The following is a 27,592-nucleotide window of genomic DNA, read 5'->3' as shown; positions in this document are numbered from 1 at the left end:
AGCAGCACAGTTTTATGGCTCTTATTATAGCTAATCCTTGAACAACACCAGAGTTAGTGGCCCTGACCCTCTGCACAGTTGAGGTCACTCCCTGTGTGCAGTCGTTCCGTCTGCGAGGTCTCTCCAGGCGGTTTGGTACCATGTATTCAAATTGTGGGGACTTCCCTGGTGGTCCACTGGTTAAGACTCTGCGCTTCCACTGCAGGGGGCACGGGTTCAATCCCTGGTAGGGGAACTAAGATCCTGCATGCTGCACAGCTTGGCCAAAGAAATTAAAATCTGTGAATCATGTAGTACTATAGTATTTAGTACTACTGAAAAAAAAACCCACATATAATGAATCCCAGCAGTTCAAACCCGTGTTGTTCAAGGGTCAACTGTACATAACATCCCATGTGACTAGTCTTTTCTCAACAGGCTCTCATATATACTTTAACTTCTCTCTAGGATCCCCAGAGGTGGTTAGGACAAGAATTACTAGTCCCCTTTTATATACAGGAGAACAGGCTCAGAAAATTCAGTGCTAGTAATCAAACCTAGCCTTCTTTTCAAAAGACTAGAGCGGCACTGTCCAGTATGATAGCCTGCAGCCACATGTGACTATTTAAATTTAAATTAATCAAAATTAAGTAAAATTAAAGATTCAGTCCTAGGTTGTACCAGCCATGTTCAAAAGCTCAATAGCTACATGTGACTAGTGGCTGCCAATGCCAAAGAGCACCGATGTGGAACATTTTCATCATCACAGCAAGTTCTATCAAATAGCACTAGATTAGAGCGTACTGAGAATCTAGAATGCAGGCTTACAATGCTTAGCACAACAGATCTTTGAATAAGTACTAAAACTGGTTAACCAGGATCTTCAAGAGATTGCTCATGATGATTCAGCAGAGGACATCTCTAACACAATAAGGGCAGGAGCCAAGCTAAGACACATTGAAGCACAACTATAACAAAGTCCATCTGAGAAACCACAGGAGCCTCTCAAGGGTAATCACAAATGCTGTGACTCATCCTAGAAGAGCAGTGGGCAAATAACATGCATAGTAAGGTGGTAGATTCACACGTACAAAGAAAAATGTCTAGGTTGAAGCTCTGGTTCCATATTATAAAAACCGACGCTCAATAATTCTACTTTCTGGTTTTTTAACCTATGTCTACACCGAACTGAATTTTCATCTTACTGGAAATCCTGGAAGATCACCTAAGTAGGTTAAGCCCTAGTTCTCAGAAAGTTCATTGTTCTCTAGACCTCAAAACAATGTGCTATTTTTAATAGATACCATTGAGTATTTAATCTGTGCCATGAATTGTACACTAAACTTTGTAAAGAAATGTGTGTTATTATTTAAATATTTTAAACATACAGAAAAAAATTATGACCACCCCTGTACCTAACAGCTAGACTGACCAGATCTCAACATTTTGCTATATTTGTTTCAGATCTTTTTTTCCCCCAAGATTTAATAATACATTACAGATACAATGAAAATACCTACTTAATCCCATTCCTTCCCTCCCTCCCTCTCTTGAAGTATCCATTATCCCAACGTGATATGTGTCATTCCAGGCCAAAATTTTTTTACTACATATACTTGTGTCCATAAATAATATATAGTACTGTTTGGATGTTTCTAAATGTTAAATATATGGCAACAAACTGTATCTGTCTGCAACTTGCTTTTCTACCCTTTTTGGTTTGAGATTTATCATTATTGATAAATGAAGCTTAGTTTATTCATTTAACTTAGTTCAGTTTAGCATTCTATTTGATGAACATACCACAATTTATTTATCCAAACATCTACCGCGGGACGTTTAGGTTCTTTCCAAATTCTTGCCATTCAGATAATGCTCCAGTGAACATCCTCCTGCATGTCTCCTTTGACATAAGCACATGGATTGGAACTCATTAGGATGTAAAGTATACGTATCTCAACTTTACTAGGTATTGCCAAATTGCGCTCCAAGTGGTCATATAATCATTCACTTCCACCTACTGCGTATAAAAATTCCCCAAACAATACTTTCCCAAAAAACCTTTATGTGTTAAATAATTTTCTAAATAAGAAATAATTTTCCATGTGCAATAACATTTTGAAGTAACAAACCAGCTTTCAGTTTTATAGCTCTTGGAATAAAGACCAAATCTGTATAAATACAACAAAATCCAACAAGGCCAAAATATCCCTTATGACTTCTCCAAGGCTGTCTTTCTTTCAATGCCTATCTATGAAACAGGAGCTGTGGTAGGCACTTAATCCTAACAACATTATAGAAAAATGTTTTTCAAACTTTTTTTTAACCCAGCCTATAGTAAGAAACATATCTTACATTGCAACGAAGTTCCCATCTGCTTACATCCATGTGTATTAATATATATGTATACTATGAAACAAAAGTCTCACAGAATAATACTTTCCCTTATAGCTGCAACTCTATTCTCTATCTTTTTCCCCTGATGCTGGTCACTCACTAAGCTGATTTCAAGACTAATGAATTGTACCTACAGTTTGGAAAAAACACTGCAGTACAGTGTACAACTTCCACTTTACATATTAACTAAAACAGAGGTTAAATAACTTACCCAAGTTCTCGGACTTAAATAAACAGTGAAATCTGGAATTCAAACCCAGTTTCAAAAGCCACACTTCTTGCAGTCCACAGCATTCTCCCTGCAATACACTATTAGTACTAAATCCACACCAACTGAAGGAGCTAATGCTTCAATTTATGCTCACATGAACCAAAGCAAAGAAAAATAAATTCTGTAAAAATATGGTGATATGATTAAACAAAAGTTGCAAACCAGTAATATACATATGATTTCATTCATGCATTATATTCCTGAAAGAGTCAAATATCAGTCCTAATCTTCCACGTTACTATGCTATTTACCATAACTTAAGTATAGGTGAAGTATAAATATGCTACCCTGTCCTTGGAAAAAAATAACTTAATTTCTCAAAGAATCAAAAATTTACTGCCTGTGAGCTCCTTCTCAAACCAAAAGACAAACAACTTACTTACGTCAAACTTTAACTAACAAAGCCAATGACTAATTCTAAAGTAAATACAGTCCAGGTTATAACCGAGCATGTGCAAGTGTGCAAATGTATCTTTTTCAATGTTTTCTAAATAAATAAACCTCAGTTGGAATTGAGTTTACGTCAATACACAACCAAATTTCTATGGTTACTATTTATTAGAAATAATTCCAGCTTGGTTATACATGGATAGCACAAGGTCAGTCTAGCCATCTATCCACCTAATTCCTCCATTAGGCAGCTCATTCAGGCTACAGTAGAATGTAAAGAAAAATTCAAACATTATTTGATTCATTTGGCTTAATGTTTTAACTTCAATACCTAAAATTATTATAGTAAAATCTCTTATTTTGCACATATATCATAACTACTTCTTGGTCTTTATTAAAATCCATTAAATATCCCACAAGGGAGCCCACAGGTTATTAATTGCTCATAAATAGCTGATAAATACACACACTAAATCAAATCAAATGTTTATTGAGCATTACTTATTATGTGAAAGATTCTGTGGCCCTGTATAAAATATCTCAAACTAGCTACAAGCTAGAATTACTCATTAATATGTGTGTGGGCGCACATCCACACGTGCTTGTGGTATAGTTTTTAACAACTCCCTTCTCCAGTTGCAACAAAAAGTATAGACCTAGATCTCAAGAAAGGTAGAGAACAAGTTTTCTGGATGTTATGGAAATAGCATTTACAGATCATAGCAAGAAACACCAGTTAACACCCTGACAGGAGAACAGAGGTTGTAAGTGACTTTAGACTGGAGTTCTGCTAGAAATGTCTGGATCATTCCAACCAAAGCAACAGCTACTGACACCACAAAGACATGTTATGCAACTAATCCTCAAATATCAAATACTGGATCATTTCATTTCAATGAGTTATTATGATTTCATTACAGTGATCTCTTTTGGTTTTCTTTAATAAATTTATTTTTTTAATTTATTTTATTTTTGGCTGCATTGGGTCTTCGTTGCGGTGCGCGGGCTTCTCACTGTGGTGGCTTCTCTTGCTGCAGAGCATGGGCTCTAGGCGCGTGGGCTTCAGTAGTTGTGGCACGTGGGCTCTAGAGCGCAGGCTCAGTAGTTGTGGTGCACGGGCCTAGTTGCTCCATGGCATGTGGGATCTTCCTGGACCAGGGCTCGAACCCGTGTCCCCTGCATTGGCAGGCGGATTCCTTTTTTTTTTTTTTCTTTTGCGGTACGCGGGCCTCTCACTGTTGTGACCTCTCCCGTTGCGGAGCACAGGCTCCGGACGCGCAGGCTCAGCGGCCATGGCTCACGGGCCTAGCCGCTCCGCGGCATGTGGAATCTTCCCGGACCGGGGCACAAACCCGTGTCCCCTGCATCGGCAGGCAAACTCTCAACCACTGCGCCACAAGGGAAGCCCTAATTACAGTGATCTCTTAACTGTAAGCAGATCGGCATTATTGATGCAGCAATTAATGCATTCCCTTCCTTGTCTATTTTGTTTTTTTCAGAAACATTTTCGAATAGCTTATAAACTGCTATCACAACTTCAAATGAATCATTACGTTGGCACCTCTTCGCTTACTAGAGGTTTAGCTTACTAGACATTCTACAAGATCCTTTCCAGTTTCCAAAAATTAAAGATATAAACCCAGAGAGGCCTTGTCAAGCTCTACTCTATATGGTAATATTCCACTAGGAAAAGAAAAAATGTCAGGATAAATTGCATATAAAGTATGATGCAATTTTATGTAAAAGAAAAAGTTTATATATATATATATATATATATATATATATATATATATCTAAACACATACTACAGAGAAGAACGGTAGAATTATAATTTTAATTTTTCTCTTGATGTATTTTCCAAAATTTTTAAAGTGATCATATATTGCTCTTATAATGAGGAAAAATAATTGTCACCAAAGCTTTCCCTACCATCCCCCAGATGAAATCTGTTCCATTTTAGTTTTCCTCTAAAATGTCACTTATCATATTCTGTTCTATATCACAGTTACATTCTCTTATATCTGTCTTCCCTGTTAGAATGCAAACTAGTTGAAGAATGGACCGCATCTGTTTACCTTTGTAAGCAACATAATATAGTGTATACAATAACGCCTTATATGTGTTCTTTAAGGCTGTATTGTGCTTCAGCTGAAAACAGTAAGGCATATTAAGCTAACTTCATAGAGAGAACAGGACAAACTGTGAACTTTAGTCTTCTTGAAACAACTCCCGGGGCTTCCCTGGTGGCGCAGCGGTTGGGAGTCTGCCTGCCGATGCAGGGTACGCGGGTTCGTGCCCCGGTCTGGGAGCATCGCGCATGCAGTGGAGCAGCTGGGCCATGAGCCATGGCCACTGAGCCTGCACGTCCGGAGCCTGTGCTCCACAACGGGAGAGGCCACAACAGTGAGAGGCCTGTGTACCGAAAAAAAAAAAAAAAAAAAAAAAACTCCCACTGAATCCACAACAAAAACTAATACAAGCATGTACCAACATGAGTTCTCTTAATCAGATATATTCAAGGCTAGTAGATGTTAAAATTTTCAAGCATCAACTGCCTAAGAACAGCAGACCAGCACTTTGCCAGACCTAGCTAAGAAAGAAAGTCTACAATTTTATTTCTTAAGGTGACTTGGTATATAATATCCCAAGACAATGATTACCTTTCTCATTTTACATGACAGGTGGCTGTATTTCAGGTATGTTTTATATCTTAGATCAGGCTTTATGAATAGCTTCCAACTCCTAAATTTTTCAAAACAATTAGATCTACCATTCTGCACTGTCCATTTTGTTTTATTTTTTAACTGCAGAGTACTTTTATATTTACTGTCAATTTGACCCTCACTCCAACTGAGACTGGCACAAGTATTATCTCTACCATTTGACAAAAGATGATTGAGTGGAGAGACTTCTAGATAAAATTTTAGTCATTATCTAGTGAGACTCAAAACGGTTCTCCAAAATCCAAAGTCCTGGATTTTCCATTATTCCATATTTCCTCCCAAGGGGGAAAAAAGGAATTTAAGTTGTGAACACTATTAAACTAGAACCATAATGAACTCCCCAGTCTATAAAACACCTGCTATAATGTTGCCCCTGAATACATCTTAAGCAACAGAAACCACTGCTATAGTGAGACTCATTCACAGCCAATAGTGCACAAAGCCATCTTCCCCTAAACATTATTTATAAAATAAGACTCTTTTCTTGCTCCAAAGCAGTATCCTATATATCAATTTTGTATTTTATCATTTATAGTTAGGCAGAAAAATCTAAATTCAGCTCTACAGTACATAAAAGTACTAATTTCTGTGGACCCAGTGCCCTCATCTATAAAATGAGAATAATAAAGATAAACTAACAAGGTTATCGTGAGAATTAAATTATTAATCTTATCTGCTTATTAGCAGACAGCTTGGCAAAGAGTAAGGGCTCATTAAATGTTAGCTTCAGTATTTCACTGATCTAAGATGGTGGGACATTTTCTCATATTTTAACAACTCTGAAATTAAAATGTGTCTTACAATCAATGATGTGTCATAGCTCAATCAATAGTATTTTTTCTTAATGGTACATAAAATTATGCTTCTTACAATCTCTGGCACCTTATATTTGATGAAATATATTAATATTATATTATATGAAATATATTATAATGATGCTGCTGAGTAAATGTTTACCCTGCCACCATTCCTCTACCCAAAAGATCCACAAAAAATGGACCAAATCTACATCTCTAACCCTGATCTTCCAAGTCATGTTTCCATCTGTGACACGTGGACAGATTGGCAGCACCTCAAATTTAACAGGTTGAAAACCAGTCATCAACTCCCCAGAGCTGTTATTCTTTGTTTCCTATCCCAATTAATGACACCTTAAAGAAAAACCTGTACCTGAAACATTGTAAATCATCTATACTTCAATAAATAAATAAAATATCCTATAGATATTGTTACATACCTACAAGTTCAAATATTAAAAATGTTTCTGCAGCTTAAAAAAAAAAGAAAAGAAAAATCTGACTCTACCTTTACCTCCTCCCTCTTCCTCTCCCATCTGAGGCCTTTCCTGTCTCTCCGTTGGAATCAAAGACTCCATCTCTGCACCCGTTTTATTTTGTACCTCTATTTCAGAAATTACCAAACTGTATCTTGCAACACATTTAGTTGTACATATGGATGTTTCCCCATCTTGGCTCTCAGTTTCTTGAGGGCAAGGTCCATTTCTTACTCATTTTTATATACTCAGGGGAAATAGTTCAATGCCTCACCCGTAGCTAAGTGCTCAATAAATGTTTATGGAAGTGATCACATCCTCTTTGTTTATAAGTTTGTTATAAGTTTCAATTATATGTAATTTAAGCCTCTATAAAGAGAGAAAAAGGGACTATCCAAGAGTAAAAGTTCCTTTAGCTTACAAAGGAATTTCACACACATGATCTCATTTAGGGTTTAATTCTCAACTCCTAGGTACACTGAACAGATAGTAACACTTCATTTTTAAATTGTGGCTTAATAGTCAAGACGCTTGCCAAAAGTTTTCTGTGGTAGAAAAAAGAATTCAAACTCAAATCCAATTACAAACCCCATGCTTTCAGTTTATAAACTTTTATCCTTCTGCCCCTCCCCCTCAGTGTCATTCCCACTAACCTTCCACCCCAACGTGGTCTACCAGGCCCTATAGTTGGGCCCTACCTATCTCCCTTGTCCTGACCCATTTTTTCCCTTCCTCTGAGCATAGCAGCTGTATTTGCCTTCTTTCAGCTCCTCCTTCTCACCACAAGGCCTTTGCACATACTATTTCTTCTGCCTAGAATATTCTTCTTCTTCCCTTGTCTCACTAACTCCTCCTCTTCTTCTAGATCTCAGGTCAATCTTCACTTCATTAGGTAATCCAATTCTAATCTAAGTAGGTAACTTTCCCTATCACATGATCTCATAACAACATACACTCTCCTTTATAGCACAAATCATGGCTGTATTTTTTTCCTAATTGTAATTTTACATTAATTTGTATTATTCCTATTTGCTTAATGTCTAGCTCCCTCACTAGTCTATATAACTTCCAAGAAGGCAAGAAATTTTTTAAAACCACAATTCTGCCCCAAGTACCGGGCACAATAGCTGTTGAAAGAATATCCCCAAGCTTGCTAAATCATCCGAACCCCCCTCACGTTCAGCTAATTCTTGCATTCTACTTTACAGAGAAATCAGTTATTTTCTCTCCCTACCCCCAACTCATCTTTTTATTTTAATTATTATTATTTTTATACAGCAGGTACTTATTTGTCATCAATTTTACCCACGTCAGTGTATACATGTCAATTCCAATCGCCCAATTCAGTACACCACCATCCCCACCCCCCCAGGGTTTTCCCCCCTTGGTGTGCATATGTTTGTTCTCTACATCTGTGTCTCAACTTCTGCCCTGCAAACCGGTTCATCTGTACCATTTTTCTAGATTCCACATACATGCGTTAATATACGATATTTGTTTTTCTCTTTCTGACTTACGTCACTCTGTATGACGATCTCTAGATCCATCCACGTCTCAACAAATGACTCAATTTCGTTCCTTTTTATGGCTGAGTAATATTCCATGGTATGTCCTGCAATCACTTCCCACTAGGCTTCAAAGTCTGATTCTCTAGGAATTCCTCCTCCTGTTGCCGGATCCCCAGGTTGAGATGCCTGACGTGGGGCTCAGAACCTTCACTCCAGTGGGTGGACTTCTGTGGTATAAGTGTTCTCCAGTCTGTGAGTCACCCACCCAGCAGTTAAGTGATTTGATTTTCAGTGATTGCACCCCTCTACCGTCTCATTGTGGCTTCTCCTTTGTCTTTGGATGTGGGGTATCTTTTTTGGTGAGTTCCAGTGTCTTCCTGTCGATGATTGTCCAGCAGCTAGTTGTAATTCTGGTGTTCTCGCAAGAGGGAGGAGAGTACGTTCTTCTACTCCGCCATCTTGGCTCCTCTCCTCCCCCCAACTCATCTTAAGTTTCTCCTTCTTATAGATCCCTTCCCATTGGGCTACAAACATTCAAATTTCCTTTTTCTTAAGACCACTCTCACCCCTCTTTTTTTTTTTTTTGCCACACGCCTAGGCATGTGGGATCTTAGCTCCGCAACCAGGGAAAAAACCTGCACCCCCTGCAGTGGAAGAACTGGAAACGTGGATTTTTTTTTTTTAAGATTTACTTGTTATTTGTTTATTTTATTTATTTTTGGCTGCATCTGGTTTTAGTTGCGGCACACGGGCTTCTCTCTAGTTGTGATGTGCAGGCTCCAGGAAGCATGGGCTCTGTAGTTGTGGCATGCGGGCTCCAGAGCCCGTGGGCTCTGTAGTTTGTGGCACACAGGCTCTCTAATTGAGGCGCGGGCTCCCTAGTTGTGGTGTGTGGGCTTAGTTGCCCGCAGCATGTGGGATCTTAGTTCCCTGACCAGGGATCAAACCCGCATCCCCTACATTGTAAGGCAGATTCTTAACCACTGGACCACCAGGGAAGTCCCTCAACATTTCTCTTGATTGCAAAACTTCTGAATGAGTAGCCTACACTTGCTGATTCCACTTCTTCACTTCCCAAACACTCCTTTTTTTTTTTTTTTTTTGCGGTATGCGGGCCTCTCACCGTTGTGGCCTCTCCCATTGCGAAGCACAGGCTCCGGACGCGCAGGCCCAGCGGCCATGGCTCACGGGCCCAGACGCTCCACGGCATGTGGGATCTTCCCGGACCAGGGCACGAACCCACGTCCCCTGCATTGGCAGGCAGATTCTTAACCACTGCGCCACCAGGGAAGCCCCCCCAAAGACTCTTAAACCGCTTTAATATGACGCCTACTCTCACACTACTCTAATGAAACTTGCTCTAGTTTTCAAATCCAATGACATTGTTTTTCTTTATTCTCAACCAGTATCATTCATCTCTATCATTTGATCGTTCCTTCTTGAAACTCCCTTTAGTCTAGGCTTCAGACACTGACACAGCACCTCCATTTTCCTACAGTTCTGATCACACCTATCAATTCTTCTGCCCATTCCCATAGGTACAGCATTAGCTAATTTTTCTCCTCTATTATCCTCTATGTACAATTTTATTCATGCTAATGGCTTTATTACCAAATAACTACAACTCCCAAAATTTATCTCTAATGCAGGCTTCTCTACTAAGCTACAGATCTACATTTTCAGGTACCATTTTCAAGGGTGATCTGCAACAAGACAAATACTTCCCAACTCAACATATTGTTTAAGTAACTTATCTTACAGACACCATGAACTCAGCTGAACCTAACAATTTTCCTTCCTCTCTATATATTTTCTTCCTCAATTGAGAAGTCTAGGATGACTTTCTGACTTAGATAAATAGATGTCACAGAGCAGGATGAAGGTCATTAACACTATTTTCATATTAAAATAAGTGCTCACTCAATGCCTGGGATAGTGCTAATCATCTTCCCAATTATCTCAGCAATACTTTGCTATAGCTATTTTCACCATCTCTAGTACTACCACCTTAGTACAAGCCTTTATCCATCTCTCACCTGAACACTCCAAGTGGACCCCCTGCTTCCACTGTTGCTAGCCATGGCCTCCCACTCCAGTCCATTCACCACAAACTGGACATTTGCAAAATATAAATCAAAGCATCTTTGATTTATAGTCTCTGCCTACCACTCTTCCAGTAACCCCTTGCTTTTCTCCTTCACCTCAAAATATTTGCTTCCAATTCACTTTGCATGAAAAACTTACCTCAGGTCTCTGATGGATGGTTCCTTCTCATCAATCAGGTCTCAGCTCAAATGTTACCTCCTCAATGAGGCCTTCCTTGAAAATTCTCCTTCAAATAGCTCTCCCACTCAGATCACTCTCAATCCCTGTATCCTACTTTCTTACCTTCACTGTACTTATCATTGCCTGAAATCATATTATTTTTTATTTGTGTATCTCCTTTTAATAGGAGCTTCATAAATACTTTGAATGGATGTATAAATTTTAAAGATGTAGAAATTAAGGTTCAATGACGTTAAGTAACATATGTAAGTTGTGGAGCTGATATATTCACCAACTGAGGTCTGCCTAAAACCAAAACTTTTAACATCTACCCTATATCACACTAGTAAAGCATAGTAAGAGTAAAAGCTAGAAAGACAGACTGGGGAATATAATCAGATAGTCAGATAATGAAGTTTGAAATTATAAAAGCAGAGCACCATTCCAAGGAGTGACATGCTCTATGATATGATCATGGGTTTAGATGGCTGAAATGAGGTGGACAGAGGTTTATATCTGTATCATTCACCGCCCTCTCCTTGGCAACCAGACTTCTTGTATCCATTTGCAGATGAAGGCTCTACAAATCTGGCTCATAACTAATAACAGTAGACAGAAACACAAGTGAGCTAGCCCTTTGAATCATCTTTGCCCCACTTTGAATCACATGTAAAAGCAATTACCTTCCCACTGCCCAGCCCCTCCTTAGTTGCTAGGCAGATCTTCCTCATTCATGGCCCTCTGGCCTCTTCTCAATATCACTCATAGTAAAACACTATGGAAATTAATAAAGCAAACAGTTGTAAGAGAAAATTAATAGCCTAACACAATCCACAGGCCTATTTGTTCTCCAGTCTCAAATAAGTACTAAGAACTAAATGGACAGAAATAGAAGAAGTAATAGAATTTTTAAAAAGATTTTTTTTTGGAAAGCTGTACTTCCTAGTGATTAAGAATTGATTTTTCCCTATTTTATATATTTAGCAGAATACAGTTTGTATACATACACTGTAACACAAACTTTCTCCTGTCATATTTTTACCACATATTTTATCACTATGGGGTTCACTAGCACAAAAAAAAAGAAGTCCTGATAACTCATTTTCCTTTGATGTCATGGGCTGCTCTCAAATGTTCAGTGGATAGTTGCTTTTGGAGATTACACCTGAGAATTACCAGTTCATTTTTACTGAAGAGACAAATAGAAGAATGAAACAATTTCCTTTATGAAGCTGAATACAAAATTCTACCACATGCCTACATTTTTATTTCATTTCTCAGTAATCACAGAAAGGATCACAACAAAGCATGAAATGCAGAGCTGGTTATCTAAGCTTCCTCATCAGAAGCAGCTACACCTAAGTATTCTATACAGAAGGAAATAAGTTATTTTTCAATAGCCCTAGGAAAATGGAGCTCACTGCTCTTCTGTGACAGTTCAAATCTCATCAAAAAACTTGGTCCTTTAGTATCCTCCAATAGTTACCTATTAGTTGCTGTTGTTTTCAGTATTATGAAGTCATGGATTTAAGCATAGTTGATATGCTTCAATTCTTGTGGTTGTTATCCTTATTGATATTGCAACTTGCCCATCTTTGGCCATTAGGAGCCTCTCACTGATAATATCTTGATATGTATCTTTTCAGCCTTTTCCCCCATATAGTTACATACCATTTGACCATTCTCCTCACCCCTTTTTTCTTTTTTCATTGAGCTCCATTTTCACATACATTCTCTCATGTCAGTAATTTTTTTTAATTTTTTATCTTGCAATTTCAGACTTACAGTAAAGTTGCAAAAATAAAAATATGTTAACTGATCTCTTTAGAAAATATTCTTTTTTAAAGGTATGTAATGCCACTAAGTTCAGGGGCTATGCTGTTATCTTGTTCAGCATCATAAACATGAACTCAACATTTCTTTCAAAACATGAGGGCTGGGCTTCCCTGGTGGCGCAGTGGTTGAGAGTCCGCCTGCCAATTCAGGGGACACGGGTTCGTGTCCCGGTCCAGGAAGATCCCACATGCTACGGAGCGGCTGGGCCCGTGAGCCATGGCCGCTGAGCCTGTGCATCCGGAGCCTGTGCTCCGCAATGGGAGAGGCCAAAACAGTGAGAGGCCCGCGTACAAAAAAAAAAAAAAAAAAAAATGAGGGTCACAAATGATGTGAGGCATCATTTTGAGCATAATGGATCTCGTCAGGTCATTAAAAAAAAAAAAAAAGACATTTCCAAGCCTACAGGATTAACATGTAAAAAGTATGTATTAATGCCTGTGAAGTAGTTTGAGAACCTGGCCAAATTCCCTTTTTTAAAAAAATGAATATTAGGAATACAGTTACTAGGAGGTAGGTTTTGGAAAACTGTTTTATATTATCAGCTACAGTTGAACATAACCAATGACCAAGAAATTTTAATCCCAGATATATATATATCAGATAGACATACAAAGGTAGAACTAAAAGATACAAAGTACATTTGGAGTGGTATTATAAAATCATAGTCCAAGATGGAAAACAAAAATGTCCAGCAAAGGTAAATAAACTGTGGCATATTCATACAATGAGATACTACACAGTAATAAAAATAAACTACTGCTAAATGCATCAAGAGGAAGCATCTGACAAGCATAATGTTAAGCAGAAGCAGCCCAAAAGAAATATCTTATAATTCCATTTATGAAAAGTTCAATATGTCAATAATACCTCAATTTTAAAAAGCTCAAAAACAGGCAAAATATACTCTATCTTGCTATGAACCTAAAACTGCTCTTAAAAAATAAAGTTAATTAATTTTTAAAAAACAGCTAAACTACAGTGTTAGAGTAGGATAATGTTACCCTTGGGAAGATGGAAGGGAGTAACGACTGAGAGGAAGGGTACATGGGCTTCTGGGGTGTTAGTAGTATTCTATTTCTTGACCTAGGTGGTGGTCACATGAGTGTGTTCACTTTGTGGTAATCCAGTGAGCCATACAAGTTAAGATTTGTGTATTTTCTTTTTTTTTTTTTTCGCGGCACACGGGCCTCTCACTGTTGTGGCGTCTCCCGTTGCAGAGCACAGGCTCCGGACGCGCAGGCTCAACGGCCATGGCTCACGGGCCCAGCCGCTCCGCGGCACGTGGGATCCTCCCAGACCGGGGCACGAACCCGTGTCCCCTGCATCGGCAGGCAGACTCAACCACTGCGCCACCAGGGAAGCCCGAGAGATTTGTGTATTTTCAAATATAAACTCAAAATGGATTAAAGACCTAAATGTAAGGTCAGACACTATAAAACTCTTAGAGGAAAACATAGGCAGAACACTCTGTGACATAAATCACAGCAAGATCCTTTTTGACCCACCTCCTACAGAAATGGAAATAAAAACAAAAATAAACAAATGGGACCTAATGAAACTTAAAAGCTTTGGCACAGCAAAGGAAACCATAAACAAGACGAAAAGACAATCCTCAGAATGGGAGAAAATATTTGCAAATGAAGCAACTGACAGGGGATTAATCTCCAAAATTTACAAGCAGCTCATGCAGCTCAATATCAAAAATACAAACAACCCAATCCAAAAATGGGCAGAAGACCTAAATAGACATTTCTCCAAAGAAGATATACAGATTGCCAACAAACACATGAAAGGATGCTCAACATCACTAATCATTAGAGAAATGCAAATCAAAACTACAATGAGGTATCATCTCACACCAGTCAGCATGGCCATCATCAAAAAATCTACAAACAATAAATGCTGGAGAGGCTATGGAGAAAAGGAACCCTCTTGCACTGTTGGTGGGAATGTAAATTGATACAGCCACTATGGAGAACAGTATGGAGGTTCCTTAAAAAACTAAAAATAGAACTACCATACTACCCAGCAATCCCACTACTGGGCATATATCCTGAGAAAACCATAATTCAAAAAGAGTCATGTACCACAATGTTCATTGCAGCTCTATATACAATAGCCAGGACATGGAAGCAACCTAAATTGTCCATCGACAGATGAATGGATAAAGAAGATGTGGTACATATATACAATGGAATATTACTCAGCCATAGAAAGAAACAAAATAGAGTTCTCTGTGGTGAGGTGGATGGATCTAGAGTCTGTCACACAGAGTGAAGTAAGTCAGAAAGAGAAAAACAAATACCGTATGCTAACACATATAAATGGAATCTAAAAAAAAAAAAAAGGTTCTGAAGAACCTAGGTGCAGGACAGGAATGCAGACGTAGAGAATGGACTTGAGGACACTGGGAGGGGAAAGGGTAAGCTGGGACAAAGTGAGAGAGTGGCATGGACACATATACACTATCAAATGTAAAATAGATAGCTAGTGGGAAGCAGTCATGTAGCACAGGAAAATCAGCTCGGTGCTTCGTGACCACCTAGAGGGGTGGGACTGGGAGGGTGGGATGGAGACCAAGAGGGAGGAGATATGGGGATATATGTATATGTATAGCTGATTCACTTTGTTATAAAGCAGAAACTAACATGCCATTGTAAAGTAATTATAGTCCAATAAAGATATTAAAAATATAATAAAATAATTAAAAAATTAAAATGAATGACTAATCAAAAAAGATTCGTGTATTTTAATATACATGTTATAAGTCAATAAAAAAAATTTTAATATACAACTATCAAATCTTCTCTGAACTTTATTAAAGACAGTCCACTATAAGGTATGTATAAAACACCTCCCAAACTTAAAGAATCTTGCTTTAAAAGTTAGAAAAAATAGTGCGGTATTTCCCTGCTCTAGCAGGAACTTAACTTACTCTGCTTATCCCAAATCAGACCTAATAATCCTAATGGATTCTGAGTTTATCTAAGAAAGGAGATATTTTAAGACCTATATAGATTGCTTGGGCTTGTTATCTACTACATAACAAGCACAGAGAAGGTACTCAACAAATATTTACTAATGATACACAGCCCAAACTTTAAACAAACTCACATAGCAAAATCTGAAATACCTAGCACTGGTAAAATAGGATAAACACTCAGTCTGTTGGCCTAGAGTGCAACTTCCAGAAACCCCACCTCTAGAAACTAAAAAATTTACAGAATGTACCGCTTATAAGGAAGAACACAATTTATGACACTATCTTTGGCAGAGGAAATTGGTCCTTTCCCCCTTCTGCCTAGCTCAGACAAGGCACAATCAACTTCCTGATGCCATAGCTAAGCAAAAGACACCCAGAAGCAACTCTGCCTGTAAGGGCAGGGACTACTTGAACCATGATGTGATGAAAACGTAGCAGCAAGGATTTAGCTGAGGCAGATGACAATGTTGGAGAAATAAGATGAGAAGAAAGCACTTGAGCAACCTGTTCTTATACCTAAAACCTCTAAAATCATTACTATTCCTACTTTCCAGAGTGGCAGTAAATCAAAATATATCTTTGGAGTCTCCCCAGGCTAGAATAAACCCACAATCAATAGGTGTCCTGAGTGTCCATCAGAGTTCACCTCCTAAGAGTTTCCCAGTAGTACCTGTTCAGTTAGTTAGATGGCTGATATGTAATGATAAATTATGATAAGCTTTTCTAAGGGCAAGTCACAACATACATTGACTTGGTATAGTTCTCATCACTAGTGACATTGTTTTGTTCTGTTTTAAAAACACAAGTAACAAATGTTCAATATAGAAAAAATAATTTTTAAATAATACAAAGAAGATAAACAAGAAAAGTACATGAAAATCACAGGTCAAACTTAAAAGAGCTGAGGTCTTTGGTATTTCTGGTAAGCAAAAAATATTACCTACTGGTGAAGGATCTGCTTCTAATAGAAGATTACTGATATGAGAGATGTTGAGGCACTTGGTTTGCTAATGGGTCCAGGTGAGTGTAATTATTATGCCAAGAAAACAGCAATGAGCAAATCACACAGAAAGACCAGGTGGAAAGCTGAGTGGCGATCTCCAAACATAACAAAACCATCTACAGGGATGTTCATTGTAGCATTGTTTATAGTAGCAAAATTATAAATTATATTGTTTATAAAGGCAAAATTTATAATAGCAAAAAAAATTCTGATCATCAATATGAAACTGGTTAAATTATATATGCTCATATGGGGAGTAAGAATAGGGAATGGAGACAGGAGAACTTTTTCCTTTCACTTCACATCCTAAATTGTTTGAATTTCTTATCATGCATATACATTATCTCTATAATAAAAACAAAACAATGAAAGCAATGAACAAAAAACTTAACAATGGTGTTGAGTGGGTGGTAGGACCATGATGATTTTTATTCTCCTTTTTACACTTTTCTGCATTTTCTCAATTTTCTATGATTAACAATATATTAGCATATATTGCTTTTTATACCTCCAAGACTATTTTCTTGTTTTTGATTTTTTAACAAGTCAAGTGTAGTCACTTCTGGTTCAAATTAGGGAGGGAAATCCAGCGCTCAGTTATAAACACTGTGGCAGTTACAAAGAAATACGGAAAGACTCAATTCTCAAAATGCTTATTTGTTTGGAGAAAACAGTCTTGAACACCAAGACAACAAAAGTTAAAGAAAATCATTGATTTAATTTACTGGAGTTGCTTATGTGGTACTGGCTCCTATGGAAGCAAAAAGATATCAGTATTGTGAAGAAAGCTGTGCCGAATGTTTGAAGAAAGACTAAGTGAATTCTATAAAAGGGTGTTTTTTAAAATTCAAGTCTAACGTCCCACTCAACGTCAAAATTCCTTTTACCACTCATTCAGTCTCTGCTTAAAGTATCCTATGTCAAAAAATCCTCAAAAGTAGTCCATGCCATTAGTTAAGAACAACTCTGTTAAAGTTCTTCCTTATGTTAAGCTAAATCTAATTTCCTATCATTTCAATCACTGGTCAACTTGTCCTAGTTCTGTCCCCTGGAGCAATAGTTTAGACAATTTTCATTTACTATTATGATCCTCCCCCCTCTTAAATCTTCTCAAGAACTAAACCTCTCAATTCCTCAAATGGTTTCTACACCATTATTCTAATTATTCTTCTCTGAAGAAATTCCAGTTTCTCAGTGTGCCTCTTAGAATCAAATACCCTGACTGAACACAAAATTCCAGAACTGATCTGACTAGTGCTTTTATCTCCTTTGTTTGGGTCACCATGAGCACAGCACAAGACTAGTTGCTAGGTGGTATACAATTCATTGTCAATTTAGTGGCACTGTTCAGACCATAAGTAATTTATGTTTTAATGCATTTAAGAGTTTAAAGAGTGTAAAGAAGAAAGATCACTGTGGACTGAGGAACTGAGGACATTTTCAACAACAAAAGTTGAGACTGTAAGCTGGGAAATGAAGAATACATTTTTGATAAGCGGAAAACACAAAAAGACTATTTCAGAGAGTATAAATGTGGAACACTGCCAAGGCAGGAATGAACAAAGTTAGTGCTAATAAGGATAGGCAAGAACATAGGACCAAAAGGAGGGCTGGAGTCAGACTATTGAGAGCCCTTAACCTGCAGGGAATAGGCATGATTAAAGAGTTAGACCAAGAAATTGACTTCTTGATTGAGATATTTGGAGATGATTAAATCAATACCAGTTTGCCAAATTCTACATCAGGTTAAATACTGTTTGAAATTTTTTTCTAAATTGAGGTATAATTTACAATGTTGTGTTAGTTACAAGAGTACAGCAAAGTGATTCAGTTATAATATATATGTATTCTTTTTCAGATCTCTTTTCCATTATAGGTTATTATGAGATATTGAGTATACTTTCCCATGCTATACAATAGGTCCTTGTTGTTTATTTATTTTATGTATAGTAGTGTGTATATGTTAATCCCAAACTCCTAATTTATCTCTCTCCCCCAATCCCCTTTGGTAACCACAAATTGTTTTCTATGTCTGTGAGTCTATCTGTTTTGTAAGTTCATTTGTATCATTTTTTTAGATTCCACAAATAAGTGATATCATATAGTATTTGTCTTTCTCTGTCTGATATACTTCACTTAATATGATAATCTCTAGGTCCATCTATGCTGCAAATGACATTATTTCATTCTTTTTTATGGCTGAGTAATATTCCATACTCTGTGTGTGTGTGTGTGTGTGTGTGTGTGTGTGTGTGTGTACATATATATCTCACATCTTCTTTATCCATTCATCTGTCGATGGACATTTAGGTTGCTTCCATGTCTTGATGATTGTAAATAGTGCTGCTATAAACACTGGGGTGCATGTATCTTTTTGAATTAGAGTTTCCTCCAGACATACGCCCAGGAGTGGGATTGCAGGATCATATGGTAACTCTATATTTAGTTTTTTAAGGAACCTCCATACTGTTTTCCACAGTGGCTGCACCAATTTACATTTCCACCAACAATGTAGGACAGTTTCCTTTTCTCCACACCTTTTCCAGCATTTATTGTTTGTGGACCTTTTAATGATGGCCATTCTGACTAGTGGGAGGTAATACATCACTGCGGGTTTTTTGTGGGTTTTTTTGATTGATTGATTTCTATTTTTGGCTGTGTTGGGTCTTTGTTGCTGCATGTGGGCTTCTCTCTAGTTGTGGCGAGCGGGCTTCTCATTGCGGTGGCTCCTCTTGTTGCAGAGCATGGGCTCTAGGCATGCGGGCCTCAGTAGTTGTGCCTCGATGACTCTAGGCATGCGGGCCTCAGTAGTTGTGCCTTGTAGCTCACGGGCTTAGTTGCTCCACGGCATGTGGGATCTTCCCGGACCAGGGCTCGAACCCGTGTCCCCTGCATTGGCAGGTGGATTCTCAACCACTGTGCCACCAGGGAAGCCCTATCACTGCAGTTTTGATTTGCATTTCTCTGATAATTAGCAATGTTAAACATCTTTTCATGTGCCTATTGTCCACCTGTATGGCTTCTTTGGAGAAATATCTGTTTAGGTCTTCTGCCCATTTTTTGATTGGGTTGTTTATTTTTTGTTATTGAGTTGTATGAGCTGTTTGTATATTTTGGAAATTAAGGTATTGTCAGTCACATCGTTTGCAAATATTTTCTCCCATTCTGTGGGTTTTCTTTTCATTTTGTTTATGGTTTCCTTTGCTGTGCAAAAGCTTTTAAGTTTCATTAGGTCCCATTTGTTTATTTTTATTTCCATTACTCTAGATAAAAATATTGCTGCAATTTATGTCAAAAAGTCTTCTGCCTATGTTTTCCTCTAAGAGTTTTATAATATCCGGTCTTATATTTAGGTCTTTAATCCATTTTGAGTTTATTTTTCTATACGGGTTAAAGAATGTTCGAATTTCATTCTTTTACATGTAGCTGTCCAATTTTCCCAGCACCACTTATTGAAGAGACTGTCTTTTCTCCATTGTATAGTTTTGCCTCCTTTGTTGTAGATTAATTGACCATAGGTGTGTGAGCTTATTTCTGGGCTTTCTATCCTGTTCCATTGATCTATATGTCTGTTTTTGTGCCAGTACCATACTGCTTTGTTTACTGTAGCTTTGTAGTATAGTCTGAAGTCAGGGAGCATGATTCCTCCAGCTCTGTTCTTCTTTCTCAAAATTGTTTTGGATATTTGGGGTCTTTTCTGTCTCCATACAAATTTTAAGGTTTTTTTGTTCTAGTTCTGTGACAACTGCCATTGGTAATTTGATAGGGATTGCACTGAACCTGTAGATTGCCTTGGGTAGTATGGTCAATTTAAGAATATTGATTCTTCCAATCTAAGAACACAGTATGTCTTTGACTACATGGAAAAAGTTTCTAATTCAATTCTACTCCAAGATGAACTGAAATTGAGTTGTTATATAATATCATTACACAGGTTTCTTTCTGAATATGAACAACATTCCTAACTGCCAAAATATAATACAAGGAATGTCACTTTTAAAAGATTTATTTTTCAGGGCTTCCCTGGTGGCGCAGTGGTTGAGAATCTGCCTGCCAATGCAGGGGACACGGGTTCGAGCCTTGGTCTGGGAAGATCCCACATGCTGCGGGGCAACTAGGCCTGTGAGCCACAACTACTGAGCCTGCGCGTCTGGAGCCTGTGCTCCGCAACAAGAGAGGCCGCGATAGTGAGAGGCCCGCACACCGCGATGAAGAGTGGCCCCCACTTGCCACAACTAGAGATAGCCCTCGCACAGAAACGAAGACCCAACACAGCCAAAAATAAATTAAATAAATAAATAAATATTTTTTTAAAAAAAGATTTATTTTTCAGCTCGGTGCTTTGTGATGACCTAGACGGGTAGGATAGGGAGGAAGGGAGGGAGGCTCTAGAGGGAGGGGATATGGGGACATATGTATGCATATGGATGATTCACTTTCTTGTACAACAGAAACTAACACAGTACTGTGAAGCAATTATACTCCAATAAAGATCTATTAAAAATAATAATAATAAATAACAAAAATATTTTAAAAATAAAAAGATTTATTTTGATCCATTTCTGTAAGTTTCTCCAGCATGAATACCTTGCCATTTAATATGACTACTTCTGTACAAGGTAGCCACTTGTTTCCATAATTAATAATCTTCAGGATCTACATTCAAAAGACAATGACCTGCTGGTCTCCAATCCTCCAGGTTCAAAAGGAGAAATATGACTAATGTAACATTAAAGAGAAAGAGTTTAGCTAGCTAACAGAATTTCTAGAAAATGAAAGCTTCCTGATATAAGAACAAATGAAAACAGCAGCAGCTCCTTCTCTAAAGTTTAAATTCAATTAAATAGGAATTTCTGGTTCAATAATGCTCCTGCCTGAAGAATCTTTCATAAGGGCTAGTTCTGTAATACAGTGTGGCAGCAGAGATTTAAACTGTCCAATAGACATTGCAAAACCCAACCTCTCCCAAATCCTGCTACTCAACAGCAGGGATCTAAAGGAAAAAATAGATTCCCAGCTGCTGAGAGAAAATGTCTTACTAAAATCAAAGCAAAATTCTCATTAATGAAAAATCAACCATGAAAGAAGAAAATTTCTGTGTGTCTCATAATCCCTGCAAAGAGCCAAATCCATTCTGGGTTAAAGCAGATTTAACAACAGTGGAAGAGAAGAGAGGAAATCAGTTCCATTTGCCAGAAGCTGGGGGAAACGCTTAACAGAGATCACAACAATGCTTCTAATCCATAGAGCCAAAAGAAACATGAACTCTATCCAGTAAAAGGTGCCAGGAAAAGGTTCCTGTGGATAAATTCTCTCACTCACAACGAAGCCACCTTATTCCACCTAGCTCAACACAGATGTGATAGGCTGTAACTTGAGTTTCCCAAGATCAAATTCAATGGGTAATCCAAACCCTGCTTTTTCTGATCAGATAATCTCTAAAATCACAGTCCCTGCATTCATTCAAAACCAGCATTGAGCTTCTACCACGTCAGGCACCCGGAATACAAAAACCATTAAGAAACAGTCTCTACCCTCATGGAGCTTAGTCCATGCACCTTGCCTCATCTTAAATCCCAAAGCTCTTGCCTTAAATATTTTCTTAGGTGGGTCAGTGGAAAGGCAATAAAGGACTTCACCTTTAGTTACTGTGATAGAAGTAAATAGATAAATCATACTTCTTATGCTCTGCTCCAAAAGGAGAGAAGCCGACACACCTTTCCAAGTCGAATATGAGCACATTCTTAGCCTAGAACCCACAGAAGGAGCAGGGGACAAAGACAAGCAATAAAGGGGTGCAAGCCAAGAAATACGCTGAAAGAAGGGATGTGACAGGTGTACCACTACACGTTCAAAGCGTGATTAAAAAGAACCTACTACTAAGCCGACTGAGGTTTTACCGTGCAGGGAGGAGGAAGAAAAGAATAGGGGGCTGCCCGCTATGAACAGACACCAACTATCCGCGGTCCCTAGCTCGTTCACTCTCGCTAGAGGAGAGCGCCAGACACTGTTTAATAGGATCTGGGCCTGCCAGCCAACAACACTGTCACATGGACACCGGAACGGAGAGCTAACAGTCCCTCATAGGAGCACGAGGAAAAACAAGAGAGAATGGAAAGAACTCTTTAAATGTTCAAAAATGAGTTAACATAATGGTTCCCCGAGGCACGGATGGGACGTAAAGTTTGGAAAAGGTGGTAACCCGACGCCCACTGGAAGCCCGTGGAGATCCCAGGGAGACGTCCGCCCTTGCACCCCAGTCCGCGCACTCACCGCGCACACAGAGCAGCGACATGGCCGAGGCGCCGGCGAGCCTCCGCCGCGTCCCAGCCCCGCAGCTGCGCCGGGCCGCTCCCTCTTTCCTCTCAGCAGGTGCAGCAGCTGTTCCCGCTATCGACCCCACGGGTCTCGCCGCTCCTCATGGTCCCCTTCGCAGGCAGCCTCCCGCCGCTCCCTCGGACCCGCTCCAATTTTCACCGTCTGAGCGGGCTCCCGATAGTGGTGAGTACCGGCCGGCAGGCGGGAGACTGGGCGCGGCACCGCGGCGCCATCGCTGAGAGGAAAGAGCGACCGGGACACCCTCCCCTCACTCCTGCCGGGATCCGGGAGAGCGCCGGGACAGAGCCAACCCGTTGCGCCCCGCCTCCCAGCCAATCAACTCACGCCCAGTCCGCCGACCCCGCCCCCTCACGGGCACGTAGGAGGTGGGGTCCCCTTCCGCTTTTCTTAGTGAAAGAATGAAGGCGGCTCCGCACACTTACTAGGCTTGCTGCAGAGAGGGGCGGGCTTCCCCCTCACCTGCGTGGGGCGGGAATTGAAGCCTTCTGCCCCTCTCACGTGGGCGGGGCTTCCACCCAAGAACAGATTCTTTTCATTGAGAATATCTATCGGACTTCCTTCTGAGTCTATCCCTTGCAGCTTACTGTAACAATTTAAAAAGATCGTACCACACTTTGCTGTACACCTGAAACTAACATAATATTGTAAATCAACTATACTTCAATTTTAAAAAATGGACTTTAACAAGAAAGAAAAGCTTTTGTAACTTTGTATGGTGATGGATGGTAACTACACTTATTGTGGTGATCAGTTTGCAGTGTATACAAATATCAAATCATTATGTTGTACACCTGAAACTAATATAATGTTATATGTCAACTATACCTCAATAAAGAAGGGGGCTACTGTGCTTCCCTAGTGGCGCAGTGGTTAAGGATCCGCCTGCTAATGCAGGGGACACGGGTTCGAGCCCTGATCCGGGAAGATCACACATGCCGCGGAGCAACTAAGCCCGTGCACCGCAACTACTGAGCCTGCACTCTAGAGACCCAGAGCCACAACTACGGAGCCCACGTGCCACAGCTACTGAAGGCTGCACACCTAGAGCCCACGCACCACAAGGAAGAGTAGCCCCAGCTCTCTGCCGCTAGAGAAAGCCCGCGTGCAGCAACGAAGACCCAAAGCAGCCAAAAAAAATAATAATAAATAAATAAATAATTTTAGAAGAATGGGCTATAGTTAATTTTTAAATAATAATAATAAACTTTAAACAAATGTCTCACCCTCCTTAAAAAAAAAAAGAAGACGACAGCCTAAAGGAAGATGTCTGGAGACCTCAGTTCTCATCTAGACCTGTTTTCATGGTCTCCATTGTATTTCCAATGTCTGTATATAGTATATAGTGCCTAGTGTATAGTAATCAGTCCGTAAATGTTGTTTTTTTGGTTTGTTTGTTTGTTTGTTTTTGCGGTACGCAGGCCTCTCACTGCTATGGCCTCTCCCATTGCGGAGCACAGGCTCCGGATGCACAGGCTCAGCGGCCATGGCTCACGGGCCCAGCCACTCTGCGGCATGTGGGATCCTCCCGGACCAGGGCACGAACCCGTGTCCCCTGAATCGGCAGGCGGACTCTCAACCACTGCACCACCGGGGAAGCCCCGTAAATGTTTATTTAATGAAGGATGGAGAGAAGATAGTCATTTTAAACTGAGGACTTCTGGCAGGATGATGTACATACATGCGAGGAAGTGAAAAAGACCAGAGCAGAAAACAGGAATGCACATAATATCATGTACAGATCCAACATCTCATCCACCCCAAATTTTGGATTTAATTGGTTTGTGGTAGAGCTCAGGCATCCTACCTTTTAAAAGCTCCCCAGATTATTCTGTGATGCCGGAGTTGAGCACCATTAGACTGGGTACTTTCTAAGTCCACATTAGATCAGCTCAAGTTTCCGTGTTTGTAAGCCCTTGGCCCAGTTGGATTCTGCCTGTCAGACCCAGGGAGGGTCTATATTAACGTAACACCGTCTTTGCCCTCCAAAAACAAGCCTAGTTAGCATATGACTCCTCTCACTGGAATATAGCATTTGGAGAGAGTGACACTCCAAATGATATAAGTAGGAACCTGGAGAAGGAAAGAAGACTTGGCCTATGCAGTGTTTGTCCAAATTTGGAGAAATACCCTGAGAAAGATTTTGAGCAGGGCAGCTGAGCCAGGCTAGTTAACAAAGATGCCTGACCCTAAAAACATTGGGCATTCTCTGGGCTGCTGGAGGTTGAAATATCTAGCTATTTAGCCCAGCTGTCCTAACCTCAAGAGCAAGGGACTAAAAAGGTGTTAAACTTCTGCATTCTGGAACTAAGAATGGAGACAACAAAAAACAAACCTCTTATGGAACCAGGGATTCTCCTAGGGGATGCAGAGGCCATCCAAGAAAGGATGGAAAGTCAACCTCACTTGGAAACAGTATAGAGTAGTGGGAAACAACCTAATAAAATTGTGAAGAGCGTGAACTTTGAAACCAATCAGATTCACCTGGTATATTACCTATTGTCATATAACAAATTACCCAAAACTTTAGTGCTTTAAAACAACATTTATTATCTCACAGTTTCTGAACAACAAGGTCCTACTGTATAGCACGGAGAACTATATTCAATAACCTATGATAAACCCTAATGGAAAAGAATATTTTAAAAAAGAATGTATATGTATGTATAACTGAATCACTTTGCTGTACAACAGTCATTAACACAACACTGTAAATCAATTATAGTTCAATAAAAAAATGTTTAATTAAAAACAATTTTAGTACTCTTTTTTTTTTTTTTTTTAGTGCTCTTGATATATATACCATGTTGACTTCAAAAAGTCTATACAAGCATGTTTCCCATCAGCAACCTGGGAGTGATATACTGATATGTACTGTGTAACACTGAACAGTAACATTTAAAAAATCTTTGTCAATTAAAGATATTTCAATATTATCTCAGTTTCTATGGGTCAGAAATCTGGGTATGGCTTAGTCGAATCTCTGGTTCAAGGTTTCTTACAGACTGCAAGCAAAGTTTCAGCTTGACTGCAAAAGGATCCACTTCCAATCTCACTCCTATGATTGTTGGCAGGTCTCAACTTCTCCTGGGCTCTTGAACTGAGAGCCTCAGTTCCTTCTTGGCTATTGGCTGCTCTAAGTTCCTTGTCATGTGGACCTCTCCAACATGGCAGCTTGCTTCCTCAAAGCATGCAAGGTGAGAAGGCAATAAAGTCTACTAGCAAGAGGGAAGTCACAATCTTTTGTAACCTAATAACAGAAGTGCCATCTCCTCCTTTTTGCTGTATTCTATTCATCAGAAGCAAGTCACACTCAAGAAAAGGGAATTCCACAGGACATGAATACTACCAGGAGGCAGGATCATTGGGGGGCCATCTTAGAAATCTGCCTATCACACCTGGGCTTGAGTCCTAGCTCTGGGACTTGTGACCTTGGGCAAGCTACAGGACCTCTATTTCCCAGGAAATAATAACAGTATCTACTTCATAAGAGGGTTTTGAGGTTTAACTGAGGAAATGCATTTAAATTACCTGGTACAGGGGCTTCCCTGGTGGCGCAGTGGTTGGGAGTCCGCCTGCCGATGCAGAGGACACGGGTTCGTGCCCCGGTCTGAGAAGATCTGATGTGCTGCGGAGCAGCTAGGCCCATGAGCCATGGCCGCTGAGCCTGCGCGTCTGGAGCCTGTGCTCCGCAGCAGGAAAGGACACAACAGTGAGAGGCCCGCGTACTGCAAAAAAAAAAAAATTACCTGGTACATACTAAATGCCCAATACATGTTCATTACTGCTTAGGTTGTGGACATGAGGGGGGATTGCAGCTGGGAGGTGAAAAGACATAAGCAGAGCAAGAGTCAGTGTCTGAAGGTTGTGATGTAGGCTTTGAGGCACCCCAGTTTCCCAGTTAAAAGTTCAGCGAAAGAAGGCACTAAGGTCCTCTGCTCTCTAGGCACTTGACCAGGACCAGTTATAATCATCAGCAAGGTAAGGATATCTGCAGAAGCAACTCAGAGATAAAAAGCCAGAGCCTTCTTGTCCCACTGTCTTCATTAGTTTTTCCAGTACACTACTTGAACGTTCTTCAGCATTTGAGTGGAATTCACACTTAGACTTAGCTGGCAGGTAGCTGACAGCTAAGACTCTTTGAGATCCAGGAAATGAGGAGGAAGGAGAGAGAGATCAAAGAAAGTAAGTAATAAAGGAAACTCAAAAATCTCAAGACAATAAAGCCAAAATACCCAGGGCTGGCATTGCTGCTGTCTTTTTGGAAACTCAGGCAGAAGGAGCAGAGTAAGAACCCTGTTGCAGGGGAACCCTCTACTGACTTTTATGACCACCTTTAAGTCATGCTCCAAGACTATTAAAAGTTTGCCCTTCTTGCAAGTTCCATATCTTTGGGAAATGTTTCCCAATGTCTTCACAGAGAAATTTAATATAAATAACTCAATTCAGGACTTCCCTGGTAGTCCAGTGGTTAAGACTCTGCACTCCCACTGCAGGGGGCATGGGGTTTGATCCCTGGTTGGGAAACTAAGATTCCACATGCCACACAGTGCAGCCAAAAATAAGTAAATAATAAATAAATAAATAACTCATTTCAACAAATATTTATTAAATACCTTTTAAGTCAG

At 39.6% G+C, this 27,592-nt stretch overlaps 1 protein-coding gene across 3 annotated transcripts in view; it reads right to left on the bottom strand.

Annotated features, from left to right (window-relative positions):
• Positions 1–23,215, bottom strand: part of UNC13B (unc-13 homolog B) — a 224,825-nt gene extending 201,610 nt beyond the window's left edge. For all 3 annotated transcript variants that reach the window (XM_079927681.1, XM_079927680.1, XM_079927679.1), the window contains exon 1: positions 22,902–23,215. In XM_079927681.1, the coding sequence (XP_079783807.1) occupies positions 22,902–22,923 (22 nt within the window). In that variant the 5' untranslated portion in view covers positions 22,924–23,215. The remainder of the gene's footprint in view (positions 1–22,901) is intronic.
• Between the last annotated feature and the right edge of the window lie 4,377 nt (positions 23,216–27,592).

Source organism: Stenella coeruleoalba (genome assembly GCF_951394435.1).
Source record: "Stenella coeruleoalba genome assembly, chromosome: 7".
Classification (NCBI taxonomy): Eukaryota; Metazoa; Chordata; class Mammalia; order Artiodactyla; family Delphinidae; genus Stenella; species Stenella coeruleoalba.
The sequence above is the reverse complement of the archived record's forward strand: the minus strand, read 5'-3'. Positions and strand labels throughout refer to the sequence as shown.